The sequence below is a fragment of the Girardinichthys multiradiatus genome, chromosome 20 (assembly GCF_021462225.1).
Source record: "Girardinichthys multiradiatus isolate DD_20200921_A chromosome 20, DD_fGirMul_XY1, whole genome shotgun sequence".
Lineage (NCBI taxonomy): Eukaryota > Metazoa > Chordata > Actinopteri > Cyprinodontiformes > Goodeidae > Girardinichthys > Girardinichthys multiradiatus.
This window is the reverse complement of record NC_061812.1, coordinates 40195883-40219634: the sequence shown is the minus strand read 5'-3', so window position 1 is coordinate 40219634 and position 23752 is coordinate 40195883. Positions and strand designations below refer to the sequence as shown.

At 40.8% G+C, this 23752-nt stretch overlaps 1 protein-coding gene across 3 annotated transcripts in view; it reads left to right on the top strand.

Moving 5' to 3' along the window:
- Positions 1–23752, top strand: part of cdh4 (cadherin 4, type 1, R-cadherin (retinal)) — a 437670-nt gene that overhangs the window by 130013 nt on the left and 283905 nt on the right. For 2 of the 3 annotated variants that reach the window (XM_047348246.1, XM_047348245.1), the window contains exon 3: positions 15882–15905. The exons of the other annotated variant lie outside the window; for it this stretch is intronic. In XM_047348246.1, coding sequence (XP_047204202.1) covers positions 15882–15905 — 24 coding nt within the window. The remainder of the gene's footprint in view (positions 1–15881; positions 15906–23752) is intronic. 3 annotated transcript variants of the gene reach the window in all.

The window sequence follows — 23752 nt, the reverse complement described above, 5'->3', positions numbered from 1 at the left end:
CGGTTGATTAAAATGAAGGAAGAAATAGCGTGCTGTCTTTCCACATCGCTCCTCACCTGGAAGCCTCTCCATCCTCAAGTGCATGCTATTTTAAACCATGATTGGTGCCATTAAAGTCAGCCACTTGTCTTTCCTTATCACAGGCGGCTCCAATGAACCAACAGGATGACAATGATGATAGGGTTGCTCTTGAAGATGACAGGCTTCATAATATGATGTCATTCACATGATCATATTCAGCTGTTTTCTTCTTCAGCCCACATTCTTGCTGTTTTATAATGCCACAGTAAAACCACAAGCTGTAATGTATTACATGAGATAGACCAACACAAAGTAACACATAGTTTTAAAGTTGAATAAAAAGGATACATGGTTTTGAATTTAATAAGATGTCAGAAAATTGTGGCATACATTTGAATTCAACCACCTTAACTACAGTACCACTAAATTAATCAAGATATGGATAAACAAAATCCAGTCTAACCAAGTGGCCTGGCTGGACTTGTGTAATTTTAGTATATTCATGCTGTTCTGTGAAGGTCTCAGAGGTTTGTGGAGAGTATTTGTAATCACAAAGCTATCAGGAAGACCAAGTAACATAACAGACAGTAAACATTGTGGAGATGTTTAACCCAGGATTAGGTTACAGGCTTACAGACCTAACAAGATAAACCTAAGAAGGCACGTCATCCACCTACCCTGAAAGGCAAGGAGAACATTAATCAAATAAGCAGTCAAAAGGCCCATACGTCCTCTGTAGGAGCTGCATGTATCTACAGCTACGGTGGGAGAATATATTGAGAGGACAACTATTAGCTGTGCATTCAGTACTCTGTTTTAATTAACCCACAATGGAACATTTTGTCCTGCATTCAGAATACTATGTGGAGGAAAACTAATACTGCACATCACCCTAAACACACCGGGTCCATGAACAAACATGCTGATGGCAGCATTATCCTGTGGGGATTGTTCTTCCGCAGGGACAGTAAAGCAGATCAGAATAGATGAGAATCTGAATGGAGATAAATACAGAGCAAGTTCTCTAAACAACAAGCCAGTTCTACAACAGAATGGTTTGGATCAAAGTGCTTTCATATGTTAAGGTGGCCCAGTTGATGTCCAGGGCTAAATCCAATTTAGTGTTAGTGGATTCCTAAAAAATGATGATCACATGGACACTCCATTCAATAAACACACAATAAAAAGCAAAACTGTCATCTCCAGACATGCAGGCTGTTAGAGACATACCTCAAAAGACTTGCAGCCATAACTGCAGAAGTATTGATTGAGTCAAAAGTATTGACTCAGGGTGGCTGAATACAAATGCTTGCAAACCTTTTTAGTTTTTATTGATAAAAAATTTGAAAAACCATGTGTACTTTTCTTCTATTTCACATTCATGCACTGCTTGGAATTCATCAACTAAAATTCCAATAAAGTACATCAGCGTTTGTGGTTGTATAATGATAATAGGTAAAGGTTCACAGGGTAATAATGCCTTTGCATGGCCATGGAGGTTTGGAGGTTGTTCGCCTCTGGAATGTTGCCAAGCAGCAGCATCAGCTTCTGCATGAAAGCATTGAGTCAGCAGTGCGTGCATCTGTGTGTGTGTGTGTGTGTGTGTGTGTGTGTGTGTGTGTGTGTGTGTACGAGAGAGACAGAGACAGAGAGAGAGAGAGAGAGAGAGCAGTGCCTTCCTTTGTACAAGCTTGAGCAATCTGTTCTGGCGAAGCGCAAAGAGTAAACTGTGACGAGAGACCCAGTTCAGACATATGTTTAATGTAGTACTCCTCACACGCACAGTCACAGTGGTATTCTTTCACATATGTCGCTGCATATTCCTAAATGTATTTTTAAACTGCCTGATGATTGCTTCCACAGACATGAACACACATGCACATATTAACATGAACACTCAACTGAATGCAAATCACTTGAAATACAGCAGACGTGTGCGGTTCTTACAGAGATACAGGGTGGCTGCTTGAAGCCCCCGAAGCGTATGTCAGCTCCTCCCTCCATCCAACACTGGAGAACTGCATTTTAACTAAACATCTGACTGTGTCAGCACCAGTTCATCACAGCAGGGACACAATACCCCCCAAACTTCCCTTCCCGCCCCAAATCCACCAACACTGAAAAAAAGCATGCACATACCTTCTGCCCCTTCCTATGTCTGCTCTCTTTTATGTTGGAAGGCTGCCTTCGCAGAAAAACACACAATAGTTCCAATTGGCGGACAAGCATACTCAGTTTTTTGGGCAATGAAAAAAAAAAAAAAAAGCATGCCAGTGTTTACCTACAAATGCAAATGTCCTAACACATGAGATGTTTACATAGTTAAATGAAACCACCCACTGGGCTGCAGCAATTAATCAGCTCCTACCTACACTGCATTAACATTAAGGTTGAGTCACCCCATTAAATGCATAATCCTTCAGGGAAAGCGGTTTTATTGTTAGGTGAGGGAATATAACAGCAGTTTCATTGAAGGGTCTGTTTAATATTCAGGGTTTACAGAAGTTGATGCTCTGCACGGTGGAACAGATCTGAGTTTTTAGATTGACAAGGGCACTTACTTCATCCTGATCTTGATCTTTAAAAGAAATAAAAACAGGTGTCATGTCTAATTACGTTTGGCCCTAGCTGTCAAATATTCAGAATCTTTCCATGACTACGAACCCACACATCAAACCTACAAAGAGAACCAAAGCAAAGTGATGAAACATAAAAAAATCAAACTATTCTGTTATTGATTGCAGTGACCCTTTGCTGGCACCTGCCTTGCATTTTATCTCAGAGCTATCTTCAGAGAGTAAAAGGCAGCTTGATGTGTTCTACGTGTCCAGTCTCTTTTTAGCATTGTGTTGAGTTGTTCTACATATTGGTCATCATTCTCATTACACAGTAGTTCCCCCCCCCCCCCCCCCCCCCCCCTTTTGGTATTTCACTGACATAAGGATAACCTCAGATGATATATAATTAATTGTGGACAGCTTGAAGTTGAGGAGAGGGTGCATGGTTGACTAGAGGAGACAGTTCAACTGACTGAGCTCATCAAGTTACAACACACGTTATGCTGTGTGCTTGCAAACTGAGGTTTGACTCACTTTGGAGTTGATCTCTGGTAAACAACTTATCAACTGTTTTTTCCTGATGATTTCCACGCCTTTGGATTGCAGGATAAATTAATGACTACTACGAGTACATGCAGAATGTACACCAGCAAATAAAGGACTGCTGTGTTTTTGTTTTTGACACATAACAATGTCAGATGTACTAATGTGCTTTAGGCGAATAACTTTATATTCAGATAATAAAGTGGTGGGTGTGCTGTGAAACTTGAATACTGATGCTGTTGTGAATGTTTTATTTAATACCTAATTCACTAATCAGAGTAATAGAGACCACCATCATCCATCACCAGTACCATGGAGAATGGCAGGCCAGTCTTAAAAAAAACATGTTATAGGGTGCCGAAGATTCAACACTGAGGCACAGTTTCACCATCAAAAACCCTAATCTAGCGGCCAGGGATAAAATGGGATTATTTAGATCGAAGCAAATTCATTTGTTAGAATGGCCCAGTCAAAGTTCAGACCTAGATTCAAAAAAGGATCCTTGATAAGCCTGAGCCTAAGCCTAAGATGAATCTATTTTGTAAAAACAGAGTTGGCGAAACATCTCAGTCCCTTGATGTGGAGATTTGTGATTGTAAGAAAGAAATCAAAAATGATGTATGATATTCCTTTCACTTCAGAAATATGGAGAACTTTGTATTGGTCTTTCACATAAAATCCTAATAAAATATAATTGGTGAAACAGTTTAAGGAGTTTGAATATTTTGCAAGGCACTACATAAATATTCATGCAGTCAACATAGTCTGATATACACCACCAATGTGTAAGGAATAAAAGATGTAAAAGGAATTGTTTTTTATATTGTGTGTTTTTCTATTCTCCAGCAGCAGCACAGGTCAAGAAAAGCCTTGCTTCTACATTAGGATTCAATGTGCCACAGATAGTTGACCTTCAGTACTGTAAATGTTTTTACCCCTACTCCTGCATTACTCACATCCAACAGAGACTCGCAGTGAGTATTGACAGTTGGCATCTCTAGAGAAAAAAAATCACCCTAACTTCCTAATCTCGAGGTATGACTTTTGAAGTTGATTTATAGACACACTAGTTGTCCGTGATGTGTGAATATGTTCTTCGTCCTCTCCTGGGTTGAAATCTCGGCCAGACTTTGCAGTTGTCTGTAACTACAGCAGTAAGTCAATGCACCATAAATCACAAAGTTCTGTGCTCAGGTTTTCATCAATACATCCCCAGAGTGGCTGCTGCTTTGAGCATAGAGCACATACACAATCCTTTACTCTGAAGAATAGAAGCCCTTGATGATTAGGCCTACAGTGTATCGACCGTTTGGGGGGTATGAAGCAGCAGTCCACCAAAGTTACTCATTACCTCTGATTTAAAATGTACACAGAGAGACGAGCCATGTGATCCAATTCTGAGTCTGAGGATAATAGTCCAGTTTTGTTCATGCATCAGCGATGGAAGAATGAAAAAAAGCAATTTATGAGAGAGAGAATTGGACCTATTGACAAACACAACCCATTTTTTTCCATCAATAACATTTTTGCAGTCTTCTCTACATTCACTTGCCCAATTCACTTACAATTCTAGAATTGCACCGCTCAAGGTGGCAGCAGGTTGGAGTAGCTCTGTTACTTTTGATTCTGATTTATTCCTTTTTGGGAACTATTCCTCTTGTGGTGGATACAGTTTATTTTTTTTTTGGATGACTGTCCACTCCAGTGTCGGATGATGTGCATCTTGGAGGAGTTTTCTTAATACTTTCTATTTTTGGACATTTGTTATGATGCATTGCCATGGCAATGGAGTTGTTTCTTACAACCGGGAGCAGCTGATTAATATCTCAAATGCTCAAATAATACTTCAGCTACAACCCCAAATCCCTGATGAGTTGAAAAGGAGACGCCGTGGATGCAGAGCAGGAGCTAAGAGAAGAGAGAGAAGGAGGAAGTTCAAACCATCTCTTCCGTCGATTTTGATGGGCAATGTGAGATCGTTGGGAAACAAGTTGGATGAACTCCAAGCCCTGCAAAAGACCCAGCCAGAGTACCGGGCATGCAGTATCATGTGTTTTACTGAGACATGGCTGCAGGATCATATCCCCGACTCCAGCGTCTCTCTGCCGGGCTTTTTAACCATACGAGCAGACAGAGATTTAAAGAGGAGCGGCAAATGTAAAGGAGGTGGACTGGCAGTACTTGTGAACAACAGATGGTGTAATCCAGGACATGTTACTGTGAAGTGTCATCTCTGCAGTCCAGATATTGAACTGTTGGCAGTAAGTTTTTGTCCATATTATTTACCCATAGAGTTCACCAGTGTTATTTTGGCAACAGTTTACGTTCCACCTTCCGCTGTTGCTGACACTGCATGTGATGCCATCAGCTCAGTTGTTGCTAAGCTACAGACACAAAACCCCAATGCTTTTGTGGCAATTTCTGGTGATTTTAACCATGCTTCACTCTCTGCTACACTTCCAACGTTTCAACAATTTGTCAGCTGCTCTACCAGAGAAAACAAAACATTGGATTTGTTTTATGCAAATGTCAAGGATTCATACATCTCTACAGCAAGACCTCCTCTAGGCAAATCAGATCACAATCTTGTTTTTCTCTGCTCGAAATATAAGCCCCTTGCTCAGAGGCAACCTGTAATAAAGAGGACTTTGAGAAAATGGTCACAAGAAGCTAAAGAAGCTCTGCAAGGTTGCTTTGAGGCTACAGACTGGGACGCACTGTGCCAGCCACATGGAGAGGACATCAATGCCATGACTGAGTGTGTAACCGACTATATAAACTTCTGTGTGGATAACATCATCCCCACCAGAACCGTGAGATGCTTCCCCAATAACAAACCTTGGATCACCAGTGACCTGAAGGACCTGCTTAACAAGAAAAAAAGAGCTTTCAGAGAGGGAGACAGAGAATTATTGAGGATTATACAGAAGCAACTTAAAGTCAAGATAAGAGACAGCAAGGAGGTGTACAAGAAGAAGCTGGAGAGCAAGCTCTGGCAAAACAATATCAGAGATGTGTGGACAGGGATGAAGAAAATCACAGGCTTCAAGCAGAAGGATGATCAGACCGATGGAGGTCTGGACAGAGCCAATGAACTGAACACATTCTTCAATAGGTTCAGTTCAGAAACAAGCTTCGCATCCTCCTCTCCTGCTCACAGCCCTAACAGACATTCCATCTTCCTTTGACCCACAGGACCCACAGCTGTCCAGTAACACCTCACATTTTTTATCTTCCACCTCAGCCCTAGACCCTTCTACTTCTACATGTTTGCCTTCAACCATATCAGAAGATGCTGATGCTTCCTTTGCTTCCCACTTCCACCTGTGTGTCTCAAGAAGTCAGGTCAAGAGACAACTGGAGAGACTGAATAGGAATAAGGCTGCAGGTCCAGATCATGTCAGCCCTAGAGTCCTGAAGGCCTGTGCAGAGCAGCTCTGTGGGATTCTGCAGCACCTCTTCAACCTTAGCCTGGCCCAGAAGAAGGTTCCGGTGTTGTGGAAGACCTCCTGTCTTGTTCCGGTACCAAAGAAAACTCACCCATCAGTCCTCAATGACTATAGACCTGTTGCCCTGACATCTCACATCATGAAGGTCCTAGAGACTCCTGTTTGCCCACCTGAGTAAGCAAACAGTAAACCATCAGGACCCCCTTCAGTTTGCTTATTGCTGTGGAGTTGGAGTTGAAGATGCCATCATACACCTGCTTCAACAAACCCACTGTCATCTGGACAAAGCCAGTAGCACTGTGAGGATCATGTTCTTTGATTTATCCAGTGCATTTAATACAATCCAACCTGATTTGCTTTGTCAGAAACTCCAAAAGACTCAGGTGGAGGCCTCAACAATCTCCTGGATCAAAGACTACCCGACAAACAGACCACAGTTTGTGAGACTGAAGGGTTGTGAGTCTAACCAGGTAGTCAGCAGCACAGGAGCACCACAGGGGACTGTACTCTCACCATTCCTTTTCACTCTGTACACCTCAGACTTCCAGTACAAGACAGACTCCTGTCATCTGCAGAAATACCCGGATGATTCTGCAGTCGTGGGGTGGATCAGAGATGGACAAGAAGCTGAGTACAGGAAGGTGGTGGACCGCTTTGTGGCATGGTGTGGAAACAATCATCTTATTTTGAACGTGACTAAAACAAAGGAGATTATTGTAGATTTTAAGTGAAACAGGAATAAGTCAAAAACTATTTCTATCATGGGAGAAGAAGTGGAGGTGGCGCAGGAGTATAAATACCTTGGTGTTCACCTGGACAACAGACTAGAGTGGAGATGCAACTGTGAAGCCATCTACAAGAAGGGACAGAGCAGACTGTACGTCTTGAGGAAGCTTAGGTCCTTTGGTGTTTGCAGCAAGATGCTGCATATCTTCTATAAGTCTGTTGTGAAAAGTGTGATCTCTTCTACCATCATCTGCTGGGGAAGCAGCATCAGAGCCAGGGACTTAAAAAAGCTCAAAAAGCTGATAAAAAAGGCTGGCTCTGTTCTGGGGACTCCTCTGGAACCTCTGGAGATCATTGTGGAAAGACGGATTCTTCATTAAATGAAGAACATTATGGAGAACCCTGAGCATTCTCTTCATGAGACTGTCCTACAACAACAGAGTGTCTTCAGTCAGAGGCTTCTTCAGATCTGCTGTAAGACGGAGCGCTACAGGAGATCCTTCCTGCCCACAGCCATCAGCATCTACAACGGCTCTTTGAGGAAACCTTCATAATATGAGCTATAACAACATTTAATTTCCCTTTGGGATTAATAAAGTATTTTTGAATTGAATTGAATTGAATTGAATGGCTCTATAAAACATGCATTTCAGAAGAAACCGTCTCTTTCAACTACATTAATTTTCATATAATGTTTTTTGAAGTTCTTTTAAAGTCCGAATCAACTGCTGAATGTGTTACTTGACAGCAGATAAGTAAACTGTGTTGAACTTTTGATTCTAAACTGAGGCTGAGTGGTCAGAGCTGAGAAATTGTGCTTCCACAGTAGCTAAACCCTCCTATTGTCATCATGGCAGTCAAGAGGGGAAAACGTTCTGTATCTCCCTGTGCACCAGCTCCCATCATAAATCACTCCACATCCCGCAGCCGAATATGCTCACATATTGCCAGCATGCCAAATATCATGAGGGAGAAATAAATGTGGTTGCCCAAGCTCTGAAAGCATTTTCCTCTTTAAATCACAAACACCAGAGGTCAACAAACACTCTCTTAATATGTTACTGTGGAATATGCTCTCAACATGTGGCCAAAGGGGAGTCATGACTTATTTCAAAGAAAGTTTGTTTATGTAGCTGCTGCTCACACCTCATACAGATTCAACAATTGCACTTCTTATTCCCAACTTGACTCAAGGTATTTGCCATCTTTACAGTAGTAGTGGTACAAAAATCTTTTTTTTATTAATTGTGTTTTTCAGCAGAGTCCTCTGTTGCTTGTTGTTGTTTCACAGCAGGGTGGTTTGAATCTCAACTTGAAGCCACTGGGGAGTTGAAGATTTTTCATTTTCAAACAGTGCCTGCATGGGCTTCCATAAAGTGCTTAACTCGCCAACCATTGTCCAATTATTAGTTTGGTTAACTGGAAACTTTGAGCCAGCTGTTGACATGACGTGCATTGCTGTCAGTACCCCTGTATTTAGGCATGTAGTACACAAAATATAACAAATATTTGAAGCAGATTACTCCAACATACTCTTAAAGTCCAATGAAGGGTAGGCAACATGGCAATTTGAAGCATGCTATGGGTAGCTCATTAGCAGTATTAACTTCTAAAACCCTAAGTGCAATAAAGTGGTTGGTGATGATGGAAAGATATATTTAACTAATTACACTGTAGTGCCCAAAACTCAGGTCTTGTTTTATATTCTACAAGTAGCTCTACTTTAAACGTCTCCACAACGTCATTCCTAAGTTGTCTAATGTCTTCCTTGGTCTTCATGGTTCTGTTTCCTCACTAATGTTCTCTTACAAACCTCTGAGGTCACACACGTATCAAAATGCATCTCAGCGCAGACCTTTTGTCAAATCCACGCTGGTTTATTAACGGCACTTTCCTTATTATTTCTTGAACAAATGCTGAAAAAGAATTGCAGATGAGCACTAGCAAAGATGAGCCCTCTCAGTCACCTGTCTGGTGAGAAGCTGTTGGTCATTAAGCGGGCACCCGTATCTGCAGGTAAAAGTCTGAAAGGTTGACTTGGCTTTTCCAAGCATTGAATGCAGTATAATTATACATAGCAGTTAGTCTACAACATAATATCTTTGAACAGAGGCTATACATAAATGTGAATGTACAATTATTACTTCCGCAAGAGCTCTTCTGATGTAAAACGTTAATGCTGTATGTCCCTGCGCCTTCCATTCAGCATACAATGCTTGACAATAAGGCTTTTATATTCAGTACTAATCAGACAACTCATTAGGCAGTAATGAGCCGTCGCTGCCTGCTCTTGTCGTGTTTGGGGGAACTTGGGTGCATGGGGAGAAGTGTTGGTGAAGGCAACACACAGAAGCCCTCACTCCAGTAGTCCCACTCCAATTATGGCAGCATTTCACCTGGAAAAAAGCCCACTAACCCAATATTCACTTTATGAATAATGATTGTTTGTGCGGGTGTTATATTTGTAAATACACGTTTGCTCTTTGATTAATAGTTTTCTAGACATACTAATTTGTTCAATTTGATTAGAGTGTTAAATGTATTATTTATTAGCTGAAACTGCTCTCCGGTTAGTCATCATGGGGGCAACTAGAAGATTTAGCATAAGGACACAACTGCACGCAAACAGACGTTCTCATATCATTTCAAACGTGTTCACATGACAGGTGTCATTTTTAATATTTATTGGTGTACTTAGTCCATGTACACTCACAGGTCACTTAATTAGGTACTCCTTGCTAGGAGCTGCATTGGGTTGCTGGCATGTGAATGGTAGATTTGCTCTTAACAACCAATTGAACAGGTGCACCTAGCAGATGTATATACTTTGGGTAGGAAAGCTGACCTTTTCTCGGCATGTTTCTGAATGAGCACAGAATGCAAAATTACTTGAGTTTTCTTTATTTGTGAAAAATATTTTCTAAAATTCTCTAATAGCATGACTGATTATAACCATTTGAATAAGGTTGTTAAATGTAAGATTCTGATTTATCACTTGCTTTGACTAATGCCTTTCACTGGAGCAGTCTCTTTAAAAAAAAAAAAAAAAGTCGGATTTTTTGAAGGAGGAAACTAGATGAATTTGATCTAGACAGTGACACAGCGTATTGGCTAAGAATTGGAATTAATTTACTGAAGGGCAAGAATAACACAGTTAAGTGTGATTGTCACTGTAACGGATCACACATTTGCTGTAGTCCTGCAATAAAAAGGTTTATCTGGGAATTTATTGATCCACTGTTTTTTTTAGTGCAAGAATCCTACAAGCATTTATAATATCACAATAGTATGTTTTCCCAAATCATTAGGGTCTACCACAAAGATGAGTCAATCACTCAAGCCTAACATTGGTCAGTCCTTTGATTTAAACCACATCATGTCAGATTGAGGACATCAAACCAACCAAAGTAATTATTGAGTGTGTTAAGAAAGTAAGGTCAACATAGACTTTCTTAACACACTCAATACTTACTTTGGTCGATTTGATGCCCTCAACAACACTCCTGTGAGGAAAGCCACTCCTCACCCAGATGAACAGGCACTCAGACTTGAGACAGCTAATGTCAGAAGAATTTTGAGAAGACTTAATGCACGAAAAGCAGCAGGCCCTAATAACATCCCAGGCCGAGTGCTCAAGGAGTGTGCAGACCAGCTGGCCCACATCCTAACGGACATATTTAACACCTCGCTGACCTATGCCATTGTCCCACCTTGTTTCAAGACTGCCACCATCATACCAGTGCCCAAAAAAGTCATAATCTCATCACTCAATGATTCTCGCCCTGTTGCACGAACTCCCATCATGATGAAGTGCTCTGAGAGGCTGGTAAAGAACCAAATCATCTACAACCCTCCCCCCCCCCCCCCCCCCAGAACTTTGTGAGCAAACTGGCTGCCTTTGGACTCAACACCCCCTGTGCAACTGGCTTCTGGATTTTCTCACAGAGGACACAGCCTGTACGGGTTGGCAAAAACACCTCCAGTGTCATCTCCCTCAGCACTGGCTCTCCCCAGGGATGCGTACTAAGCCCACTGCTCTTCGCCCTAATGAGCCAGGACTGCTGTGTCAGATTCAAAGCGAATCATATCATCAAGTATACGGATGACACGACAGTGGTGGGTCTTGTCAGGGACAACAACAAACCTACAGAGAGGTGGTGAAACACCTGGTGGACTGGTGTGAAACAAACAATTTAATCCTGAATGTCAACAAGACAAAAGAGATTGTTATTGACTTCAGGAAAAATCAACCAAGTCACAACCCCCTCCTCATCAGCAGCATCAAATTATTGGGGGTGCAGATCACAGACACCTTTACCTGGTCCCTCCACACCTCCACAGGGCTCAAACAATTATGAAAGACTCTTCCCACCCCCACCATGGAATGTTCTCCCTGCTGCCCTCGGGCAAAAGGTATAGCAGCTTCAAATGCAGAACAACCAGATTCCGCAATAGTTTCATCCCCCACATCATAAGACTGATAAAGTCTCAATAATCCCCCTTCTCATACAAACAATAGTCACTGTACATGGTCACTGTGACTTCTCACAATTCATCCAGCTTCAACATAAATTTGCACTATTTATATTGCCCTACATGTATACTTTTATATCTGTTCATAACTTTCTAATATATTTATTTATTTGCCACAGTCCTGTTGTATGCTTATATTTATGCTGACTTGCTTTTATTTTATTTTTTTTTTCTTCTGATTTTTATTGGGAGCCTAGCAGCATAATCTTGCTCAAATGTACATTGTGAATGTGCAGTTAAATGACAATAGAAGTCTAAAGTCTATTCTGCTGATCTAATAAGTGGGGAAGCCTAAGTCTCTTTTTTGGGTATATATTTACCCACCTGGAGAGGTCATTAATAAATTTCATAATATCTCCTATCACTTTTATGCAGATGACATTAGGCTGTACTGCTTCCTCAAATGTTCTGACTTTTTCCAAACTGTCTGAATTACTTGTGGGAAACGAAGTTAAATATTGGTTAAAATACCTCTCTTCATCTGAAGACTGAAAAGTCTGATCGATATTTTTTCTTTAAGAGTATGGTTCTTCTGATCAGGTAACATATAGGACTTTTGAACTCGGCTTTCAAGTTAAACTTATGCCCCTTTTCAGTTAGTCCTTACTCCGTGTAGTTTTGTACAGCTCTACTCGATTTTAGGGTTTTCCGATATAAATAGTTTAACTAGTAATGGTTCCACATAACCGTTATTATTTGTAGTATCTGCTTGCTTGCGGTTCAAAGCGAACCGAGTCGTGCTGAAAATGCAACATCAAGAGTGTCCGTCACTTATTGGTGGGAGGTGTCACTTGTAACATCATATTTTATGAAGTAAGATATCTTCAACTGTATGCTGGGCTTATTGTGTAATGCTAGCTTGTATATATGACCACTATAACAAGCTACCATTAGGTAGCGTTAGCTTACCCTCACATGTCCTCTTGCTTAAACCCTTCAGATACCACTCCATGGTTTCCCTCTCTCATACGACAACAATAGACAGAGCAGCATTCAAGGCTGTTGTGTTTGTGTCACATACAAATCCCTTCACGTTACGTTTTTAGACTGTACTATTGACGATCCTGCCCACATTGAGATGGTACTCAATTGTAATGAAAATGAACCAAACAGTGTAGACCCCACCTGATCCAAGTAAAATAGGTACTAATGGAAAAAGGACATTATTTAAGCAATTTAGGTGTTGTTTTCAACCAATCATTGTCTCCTACAGGTCACTCAAACAAAACTTGCCAGAATATGGTTCTATCATTTAACAAATATTTTCAAACAATGCTAGTGGAACTAGGCAAGTTATAGAATATATTCTAAGATTTTCTGTATTTCCACTTAGAGTTGTCTGTACCTGTTCGTCCCAGTTTTTTTATGTACAGCAAAGCTTGCTAAATACCTTAAAACCTGTTGCAAAGAGGTTGTGGGCAGATGCCCAGCGACTCAGTGAAGGGTTGAGAGGGTTTTTTACGTGTATTGATGGATGTACACGTGCTTGCTGGCTGTTGTTAGCATTCTCCTCGTAAGTACTAGGAGGCCAAGTGAGGAGGGAGGGATGAGCAGCCCTGCTCTGCACCATATGCCAAATATGAGACTGCTTGCCAATGTGTTGAGGATACTGGCAACTGCTAGGATGGCTGAATTCTTGACAGAGAGATGAATAATTTAACATGTGCGAAGCTAGGTTCTGTTGGGATGAACTAGGGTGCCTTAATACATGGAAAAGGGAAAAAGACCACAGAGTGTCTGCAAGTAAAACTATTGTTTAGAAAGCACTGCAATTTTCTCTTTTTTGTCCCTAAAGATGTCAACAACGTTGAACCTTTGGGTGCAAAAATGAGTTGTTTTTTTTTAGTATAGTGAATTGGTTAGATGGGACAGAAATAAGCACAAATTATTGGCCATTATGCATATCACAGACCAGTCTGATCACTAAAAGAATACAAAAACTACAAGAGATTGTTGTAGTCAGATTAATAACATTTATTCAGTCAATACACATTTAACTGAGTATGCTTGTTAGATATAAACTCATAATTAAGCACACATTTCCAACAAGCCACTACTAATGTTCCTCATATTCTATAGCATCCTTTCAACATTTACATTGTTTCAAATTTTCTAATAAAAAGGGACTCCTTCTAAGGGAGGGCAACATGCAACAGGTCGTTTATATTCTATAAAACCTTCTATGAGGTGATCACATGGTTACAATGAAATTACCAAAATTCACCATAAAATTCATGGACCTGTTTTTTGGTGATGTCAAATCATCCATCAACCTCGATTCCTTCTTGCAGCTAGAAAAAATTTGAAATTGCTCTTAGAATAAATTACTTTCATTTTTATTTTGAAAGTTCAAAACCTCAACCCTACTTTCTATGGCCATTCTAAGCAGCTGTCACACTGTTTCTTATCTTGCCGCATATGTCGGAGTGTCTGAAAAATTACTTTTTGTGGGTCTAAACCTGAAGAAATGAAGCACATTTTTGGGAAACATTAAGCACCTGAATATGAAGATATGACAATTTTTTCAAGCTGTTTAATGGAATAAAGGTAATAACACGTACTTCATGCTGTCGCATAAGTACCAAGCCTGTTACTTTCGCAGTGATGTCAGTAGGCCATCTTTGTATTACTGATTGCCTGACCATCTGGGGATGCAAGTTCAGGATTCCATACAGTCTATTAGTAACCCAAAGTATTCACAAAGTTATTTGACAAATTATTCAGAAAATAGGTCAAAGCTCTCAGCTGGAGCCACTCCAGGTGTTCAGCATGCTGAGGTTTAGGAAGATGTCATCAGTGCAGACAATGTCCAGTTACCATAGCATGATCTTAAGAAATATTAATGGGACATTGCTGCAAGAATAAATAGTTGCTGCATAAATTCAGCAGCAGTGATGCATATGTGTGGTATTCACAGGGTCTCATATTTCAGCACTCATGCCACATATGTTTTCCAGATGCAAATATAAAACTGAGCCACAGAAATAATGTAGCTTGATTATTTGCTTGCAAAAGTATCCACGCCAATTTAAACATTATCTTTGTTTGTCACATCACAACCAATTGCTTAAATATATTTTATTGGGATTGTACCAAATAGACCAAACAAAAAGGTAGACCAAAACAAACTTGTGCAAAGTGAAAAGGAAATGATAAATTGCAATTAAAGTCGTCCTAAATAAAAATCTAAAATGTATTTTGTGCAAGTCGTTTGAAGCCTCCAACAGGTTTTCCTTGGGGATTGCATGATATTCAGCTATGTTCATCTTCCCTTTCATTGACCAATTTTCTTGTCCAATGCTGGTGAAATGCATCCCCAAAGCAAGATGCTGCCATGCTGATATTCAAGTTGATTTTCTTTGTTCTTTGCTCGTGCAATTCAAAAAGTTACATTTTGTTGTCATCTGACACGAGCTCCTTCTAATACAGGGGAAGGCACTTATTAGGACAGCAATTATTCAATACAAATACCTGCAATGTTTTTCAGATTTATGTTTCAAAAAGCTTTGAAAACCATGTATCATTTTCCTTCCAGCTATAGACTTAGCACTACTTTATGTTTGCCACAGAAAATTCCAGTTCAAGGGTTGTGAATACTGCAAGAAACTGCAACCTGTTGCAATGTCCACAAAAAGCAACACACAATTCTCTGAGGTTTCATTGACAAAACATAAGAGTAATATAGACATAACATCAAGAGTTTGAAGATAAAGATGAATTCTGCTGCTGGAGGCGATGGTATGAAAAATAATGGAAAGAACTGATTCCATCCTGTTTAAATGGTGTTGCCTTGATAATAGGCAGAGACAAATGCAGGAGGGTACATGGATGTGACAGCAAATTTTCTTCAACAGTGTCTTTATGTTTTGTTTATTTCTCTGTCCTGCTACCATTTGTGACTTTCCATTAATCATCAGGAATTGATCTGTTGACTCCTCTTATTTACCTGTCTTTAATATCACAGTGACATTTTTTTCAAAAACCTATTATGGTGTAATCATCACTGTCTCTCTCTTTTGTCTCCCCCCCCCCCCCCCCATTTGTGTGACAGATACCACCCTGTCCAGTGAGCGTGGTAAGTAGTGCTGCCGTTCACTCACTTGATTCAGAGCCATCTGTTTGTGGACTCCACCAGCGATGGCATAGTGGCTGTTTGCACTGATGTGGAAGGAACTGCTCTCAGATGCTATCCTCAGTGGGTGGGTGGGGGGTCTCAAGGACCATGTGCATCACCAAGTTCCTGTTTTTCTCTCAATCACAGTGAATGTCACAGCAAATTTAAAAAATGAGGGGAGAAGCATCAAACGAAGGCAATTATGAAAGCAGCATCCACACACCCATGGGGCCAATCAGAATTTGAGTTTAGCATATTTTCTCGGCATGCTTTTTGCTTCGACCTACTTAGTCAATTTACCCCCTTTTGACTTCAGTGCTACTCAATAACAGGTCGAGAGGGAGTATCTTTTTTTTCTTTGACTCTTTCCAAGTTTAATGGAACCCATGTCGATTTAGACTAAATAAAAGGTAGATGGATTCCTCCACTACGGCGGTCTCTCATTTTAAATATGCTTCCTGTCTGCAGTGCTGTCACTGCTGGATTCCTAATCTTACTAAAACACTTTAATCCCCCCATCAAACAGCACAACGTCGAAGTCCTTTTGCCGTACTGCCTTTGTTTGCCTCTATGATTTCCATGTGTGCCAATGCAATTGTGTATTGTTCAGGTATCTGGACAAGGCACTCATTCTCTCCCAATGCTTTGTTTTCCATTGACACACCTGTATGTGGCATCTTCACATTGTTCTGATGAACCTGAGAAAAAAAGTTATCTGGCTGAACTCACCACAACTGGTGACAATTTAAGGTGATCACTGCCGAGTCATTCTGATGCTACAGCACCGATCGAAGTAGCAGACAAATATCCAGATGCTTTGACTCTGGTCTGTGGAACATCAAAGAGGCAGCAGGGAACAGGAGTGTAAAGCTGCAGTTTAGATTGGGCCCTTGAGGGGTTTTTCTGTGTGTGTGTGTGTGCAGCTAAGGTACCCTTTGCTTGGTGGTGGAGGAGGTGATGATACACAGCACAGTGAAACTGTGTGATCAATATTTTATTGCTAGCAACAGTATCCTAGGCTTTTTTTTCAAACCCAGCCATGACCGCAGAAGAAGAATGAGGAAGATTTATTCTAATTTGTGGTGTTGATTTTTGCCTCTCCTGTAGCTTAACTTCACTGCTGCTCCTACCAGAGATGGAGACTCTAGTCTGGACTCAGGCCTGAGTAACACTCGCTTACAAAAACTTGACTTAGACTTCAGACTTGAATTAGGCTCCTGCTTGGTGCAAACTTTGTGAAATAAGAATAACATCAAAAAAGTTAATGCACCTCAGTAATTACATTCAAAAAGTTTAACTCATATAGATTCATTAGAGTGATATATTACAAGCTTTTTTCTGTCTATTTTGATGATTATGGCTTATACCGTATGAAACCTCCAAATTCACGTTTTCAGATGATTAAGATATTACATAGGACCATTAAAAAAAAAAAAAACTAAAAATATGGCCTACTGAAGAGTATGTACATCTACTAGACACAATATGCCCTCAATATCTGGTTAGGGATTATTTTGCATGCAATTGCTGCATCAGTGCAGCGTGGAATAGAGGTGATTAGCCTGTGAATCTGCTCAGATTACTAAGGTTGATTCAATAGTGGCCTTCAACTTGTCTGGATTGCTATCACTAGTGCCTCTCATCTTGCTGTTGACAATACCCCATAGATTCTCTGTAAGGTTTATATCAGGTGAGTGTGCTGGCCAGTGACACTATGGTAATTAAAAAATTAAACAGTTTTATTCTTTGTCAGAGTGGGGACTTGCCCCTGCTGGAAATTCAAATCAAATTCATCATAAAACCTGTCAGCAGAGAGAAACATAAATAGTTTTAGAAACACAGTGGATAAACACGTGCAGGTGATATGACTCGTCAAATCAACACTGATTTTGGAAACTTCACACTGGACCTTGAGACTCTGGGACCTTAAATTTCAAATGAATGAAAATTACTTTGATTTACAATCCTGTCATGCCTGTTGTTATCGATGCTGCTTGAGCATACTATTTTACCACATATTTTCCTTCAACTCAACTTTCCATTAATTTATTTGTATACAGCCAGCTCCTATAGCAATGACATTTTCGGTTTTATCCTCCTTGTGGATGGTGTCAATAGTGTCTGCTGTATCACTGTTAAGTCAGCAGTCTTTCCAATGATTGTGTACCTCGTAATATAGTCATAACACATACATGCATGCATGCATGCATACATACATATATGGTGTTTCAGTATTTTTTGCAAAACTTGCTGTTCTCTAACAAGGAGCTTAACTACAAAATTCACAACAGGTATTTGATCCATGAATCAACCAATACATTTCCTGGTTCAATTAGAATTTGTATTTAAACAGTCTTCCTCATCATGCTTTTCACATTTTGACATCATGAGACTAAGATGACAACTAGCCATTGATCAACAGTACTTGGCAATTTTGAGGCTTCAAACAGGAAGTTCCCGGACTGAGGTGTCCACTGAGCTTAGATCATCACAGAGAGTCATCAGCATGTTACAAAGGAGATACAGAGATACTGGAAGAGTCACTGAAAGGCATAGATGTGAACATTCTTTTGTCCTGTTATCAGTGTGGGGGTGTGGACAGTGAGCGACAACGGTGCCCTGCGGAACCAGATGATTAATGCCACTCAACTCCAAGCACATTTAAGGGAGGTGAGAGGCACCCACGTGTCATGTCAGACCATTCAAAACTTTTTACATCAATGTGGTCTGCATGCTACATGACTTGCAAGGTTACCTGACCACAACACCAGGCACCGGAGTCATCGTCCTGTATGGGCCAGAGAGCATTTATGCTGAACAGGGGACCAATGTATGGAGGACCGATCCTGACAAAATTAAAAATAAAAGCAGAAATATATATATTTTGTTTTTCCTTTTCCTTACACATGCGTTTTCATCAAGAAATGTAAATGTTTTCTTTTTCCTTTTCCTTACACATGCGTTTTCATCAAGAAATGTACATACATATTGTGTTTCCTTTTCCTTAAACATGCGTTTTCATCAAGAAATGTAAATGTTTTCTTTTTCCTTTTCCTTACACATGCCTTTTTTCTTTTGACATTTCCTCGTCTCTCTTTTTCCTTTAACGTATGCATTTCTGCTTCATTATGCAAATGAGGAGGGCTGCCTTCTTCTCTCCAGCTCCTCTCCTATTGGTCAATATACAGGAAGGAGGAGGATCCATGTGCAGGCCGAGGGTGTGTCCCAATTCAGGGGCTGGATCCTTCCAAGTGTGTACTTGTGTGCTGATTACATCACAGCGCGGCGCGTAAAGTCTGTCAGATGCTGCCGACAAATGTGTCCTTCTTTTGCCCGATTTGAAGGATGCGTTGTGAGTATCCTTCGCGGTCCATCTTTTCCCAGGATTCATTGCGGGTCAAAGCGGTTTGGTCAAACAGGGGCAGCCATGGCGGACCACAGTGGCAAAAGCTGTGAGTAAACTGTGAAAAATTACATTTTCTGTGACACAAATGAACTTTTACAATGTTTTTAGTGTGGGAATATAACTGTAGACGTGAAAAATCTGCTTGATTTATCAAGACTTCGCTTAATTTCAAACGTGCTCCGACGTTTTCGGAGTTTTCCGCTCCCACCGTAGTAACTGCCGGTTTGCTTTGCCAGTCCTACCGGCAGTGAGGCGAGCTAGACCCGGTAGAGATTTGACCGGACTGTCGGCACTGAGCTCCTGCTGCCAGTCATCACAGTGAACGTTAAACACAAGTGATTTCTAACAGTTTATGTTAGTATTATTTTAATGTATTGTGTCATTTGTTCATGTAAGTCGATTTGACATTACAGGTGATATTAAAGTTAACCTGAATAAATGGACAATTTTATGTAATCTTACCTGTGTGAACTTAATAAACTGGCCCGTCTGCTCCTTTGTACCTAAACAACAACAACAACAAAAAAAAACATCTTGCTTAATATCAGTGTAAAACAAGTCTTTTTTAAAAATTTTACATTTGTCTGAATTTGCAGGACATATTAAAATATTTCTATGCAAATGCCTAAAACAAGCTCTTTCAAACTTTTCACTTCTCTACTGAGATTTGCTTGCATTTGAAAGTGTATTTCTCTTCAGCTGTACCTGGAATCACAAATTATTATGCTAGCCGAATTATAAATATAGTTTTAAAAACACATATAGCACATTTCTTCATCAAATATGAATATTTAAAAGCTTATTTATTCTCAATCACACTCTCCAGCGATATGGTAAGATTACATAAAACTCCGAAAACGTCGGAGCACATTTGAAATTAAGCGATGTCTTGATAAATCAAGCAGATTTTTCATGTCTACACAGTTATATTCCCGCACTAAAAACATTGTAAAAGTTCATTTGTGTCACAGAAAGTGTAATTTTTCACAGTTTACTCACAGCTTTTGCCACTGTGGTCCGCCATGGCTGCCCCTGTTTGACCAAACCGCTCCGACCCGCAATGAATCATGGGAAAAGATGGACCGCGAAGGATACTCACAACGCATCCTTCAAATTGGGCAAAAGAAGGACACATTTGTCGGCAGCATCTGACAGACTTTACGCGCTGCGCTGTGATGTAATCAGCACACAAGTACGCACTTGGAAGGATCCAGCCCCTGAATTGAGACACACCCTCGGCCTGCACATGGATCCTCCTCCTTCCTGTATATTGACCAATAGGAGAAGAGCTAGAGAGAAGAAGGCAGCCCTCCTCAATTGCATAATGAAGCAGAAATGCATACGGTAAAGGAAAAAGAGAGACGAGGAAATGTCAAAAGAAAAAAGGCATGTGTAAGGAAAAGGAAAAAGAAAACATTGACATTTCTTGATGAAAACGCATGTGTAAGGAAAAGGAAAAAGAAAACATTTACATTTCTTGATGAAAACGCATGTGTAAGGAAAAGGAAAAACAAAACATGTACATTTCTTGATGAAAAACGCATGTGTAAGGAAAAGGAAGAACAAAATATATATATTTCTGCTTTTATTTTTAATTTTGTCAGGATCGGTCCTCCATACCAATGGGCCTAAGTGCAGTTCTCTGATGAAAGTGGATTCACATTGAGTTACTGTGCGGGCATGTGTGTCTGGTCAATACAGAACTGCTCTTCACTTTGTGAATAGTGGAGTGACAAGCCCATACTACCCGAATAACAGCATTAATCCAGTCATTGTGCCCCTGCATGAACACAGTCCTAATTTCATCTTCATGGACGACAATGCTCCAGTATATAGAAGTTGCATCATTAGGAAATGGCTGCTGTGGACTAGGGAACCTCGAATGGAGTGGCCTGCACTTCACCAGACCTAAATCCAGGGATGAAAGTGAGCCGGTACCGTCAGGTACTGCGTACCACTAAAAGATTTTGCGCTGGTATGCAGTACTGGGAAGAGGGAAGAACAGCTGTCTGCTATGAAGCCGTCATCCAGAACCAGTTACGGCTGCAAAAATTCACGAGCACACAAAGAAGATCAGATCCACTACCAATAGGCAGTCTAAAACACGACTTAATCTGTTTATAAATATAGCTTTTTTCCCCTCATTCCAAATTGTTTCGGACTGTTCTGCTATGCTGGAGCCTCAATGCTCTTGCTTTGCTTCTCTCCCCTCGGAGCTCGAGGCTTTTGTGAACGGCCAGCCTCTAAAACAAGCACTGCTACGTTTAATGTCTGTCTGCTCGCTGCTAAATACCCCAGTTAAAAGCAAAGGGAGAGTAACTAGTTGTGTTTCATGTTATTTTGCTGAATTACAACAACACAGTACAGCTCAAAAACACCGCTTATGACCAGAGATTTCACATACACTACTCGAGAGCGCATCCGTGCTTACCTCCAAAACAGAGCGGTTGCCAAGGAGATCGATGTGTTAGATTTAATGGACTGGGAGAATTTACACAGGTGGTGCACAGACATAAAAAACCGCCACTTGCATTAGGACAGGACGAACAATAAATCACTTACCATCTACAGACTTTTAAATAAAACCTACGAAAACAACCAAACTGTCACATTTTTTTATTTAAATGAAATCAAAACTTGACCACAATGAAGAGAACAATAACTTCTTGTTCAAATGAAAGACGGAAACTGAAGAGGAAAAGTTATGCATCAGAAAATGGACTGATTACATGACTGACTGATATACAGGGGTTGGACAATGAAACTGAAACACCTGTCATTTTAGTGTGGGAGGTTTCATGGCTAAATTGGACCAGCCTGGTAGCCAGTCTTCATTGATTGCACATTGCACCAGTAAGAGCAGAGTGTGAAGGTTCAATTAGCAGGGTAAGAGCACAGTTTTGCTCAAGATATTGAAATGCACACAACATTATGGGTGACATACCAGAGTTCAAAAGAGGACAAATTATTGGTGCACGTCTTGCTGGCGCATCTGTGACCAAGACAGCAAGTCTTTGTGATGTATCAAGAGCCACGGTATCCAGGGTAATGTCAGCATACCACCAAGAAGGATGAACCACATCCAACAGGACTAACTGTGGACACAAGAGGAAGCTGTCTGAAAGGAATGTTCGGGTGCTAACCTGGATTGTATCCAAAAAACATAAACCCACGGCTGCCCAAATCACGGCAGAATTAAATGTGCACCTCAACTCTCCTGTTTCCACCAGAACTGTCCGTCGGGAGCTCCACAGGGTCAATATACACAGCCGGGCTGCTATAGCCAAACCTTTGGTCACTCATGCCAATGCCAAACGTCGGTTTCAATGGGGCAAGGAGCGCAAATATTGGGCTGTGGACAATGTGAAACATGTATTGTTCTCTGATGAGTCCACTTTACTGTTTTCTCCACATGCGGGAGAGTTATGGTGTGGAGAAGCCCCAAAGAAGCATACCACCCAGACTGTTGCATGCACAGAGTGAAGCATGGGGGTGGATCAGTGATGGTTTGGGCTGCCATATCATGGCATTCTCTTGGCCCAATACTTGTGCTAGATGGCTGCGTCACTGCCAAGGACTACCAAACCATTCTTGAGGACCATGTGCATCCAATGGTTCAAACATTGTATCCTTAAGGCGGTGCCGTGTATCAGGATGACAAGGCACCAATACACACAGCAAGACTGGTGAAAGATTGGTTTGATGAACATGAAAGAGAAGTTGAACATCTCCCATGGCCTGCACAGTCACCAGATCTAAATATTATTGAGCCACTTTGGGGTGTTTTGGAGGAGCGAGTCAGGAAACGTTTTCCTCCACCAGTATCACGTAGTGACCTGGCCACTATCCTGCAAGAAGAATGGCTTAAAATCCCTCTGACCACTGTGCAGGACTTGTATATGTCATTCCCAAGACGAATTGACGCTGTATCGGCCGCAAAAGGAGGTCCTACACCATACTAATAAATGATTGTGGTCTAAAACCAGGTGTTTCAGTTTCATTGTCCAAACCCTGTACATATGCATGCATATATGCCACCAGTCCCCCCTCTAGCTCTGCCCCTAAGTACCGGCAAGAATTTAAAACTACTTTCCCCCGTTCCTAAATCCCATAGAAAACCTATGAGATCAGCTAAGTCTTGTAACTTTGTACCCCAGAACCTCAACGACCTGAGTGTTGCTCTTTAAGAAGAGTGGGATGCCAAGCCTCAGCAGACAATAAGTTGACTTGTGAACATCAGGAGATGTCGTTGTCCAGCTGTAATTGATGCTCAAGGGCATATGACATTGTGACATTGACATTTTTCTTTGTGGTATAACCACAACTGTTGTTGGCTATTGTTTCAATTAACTGTCTGAGATGAGAAAATCACCATGGCATGCTTCTACTTAAATGCCCTGCT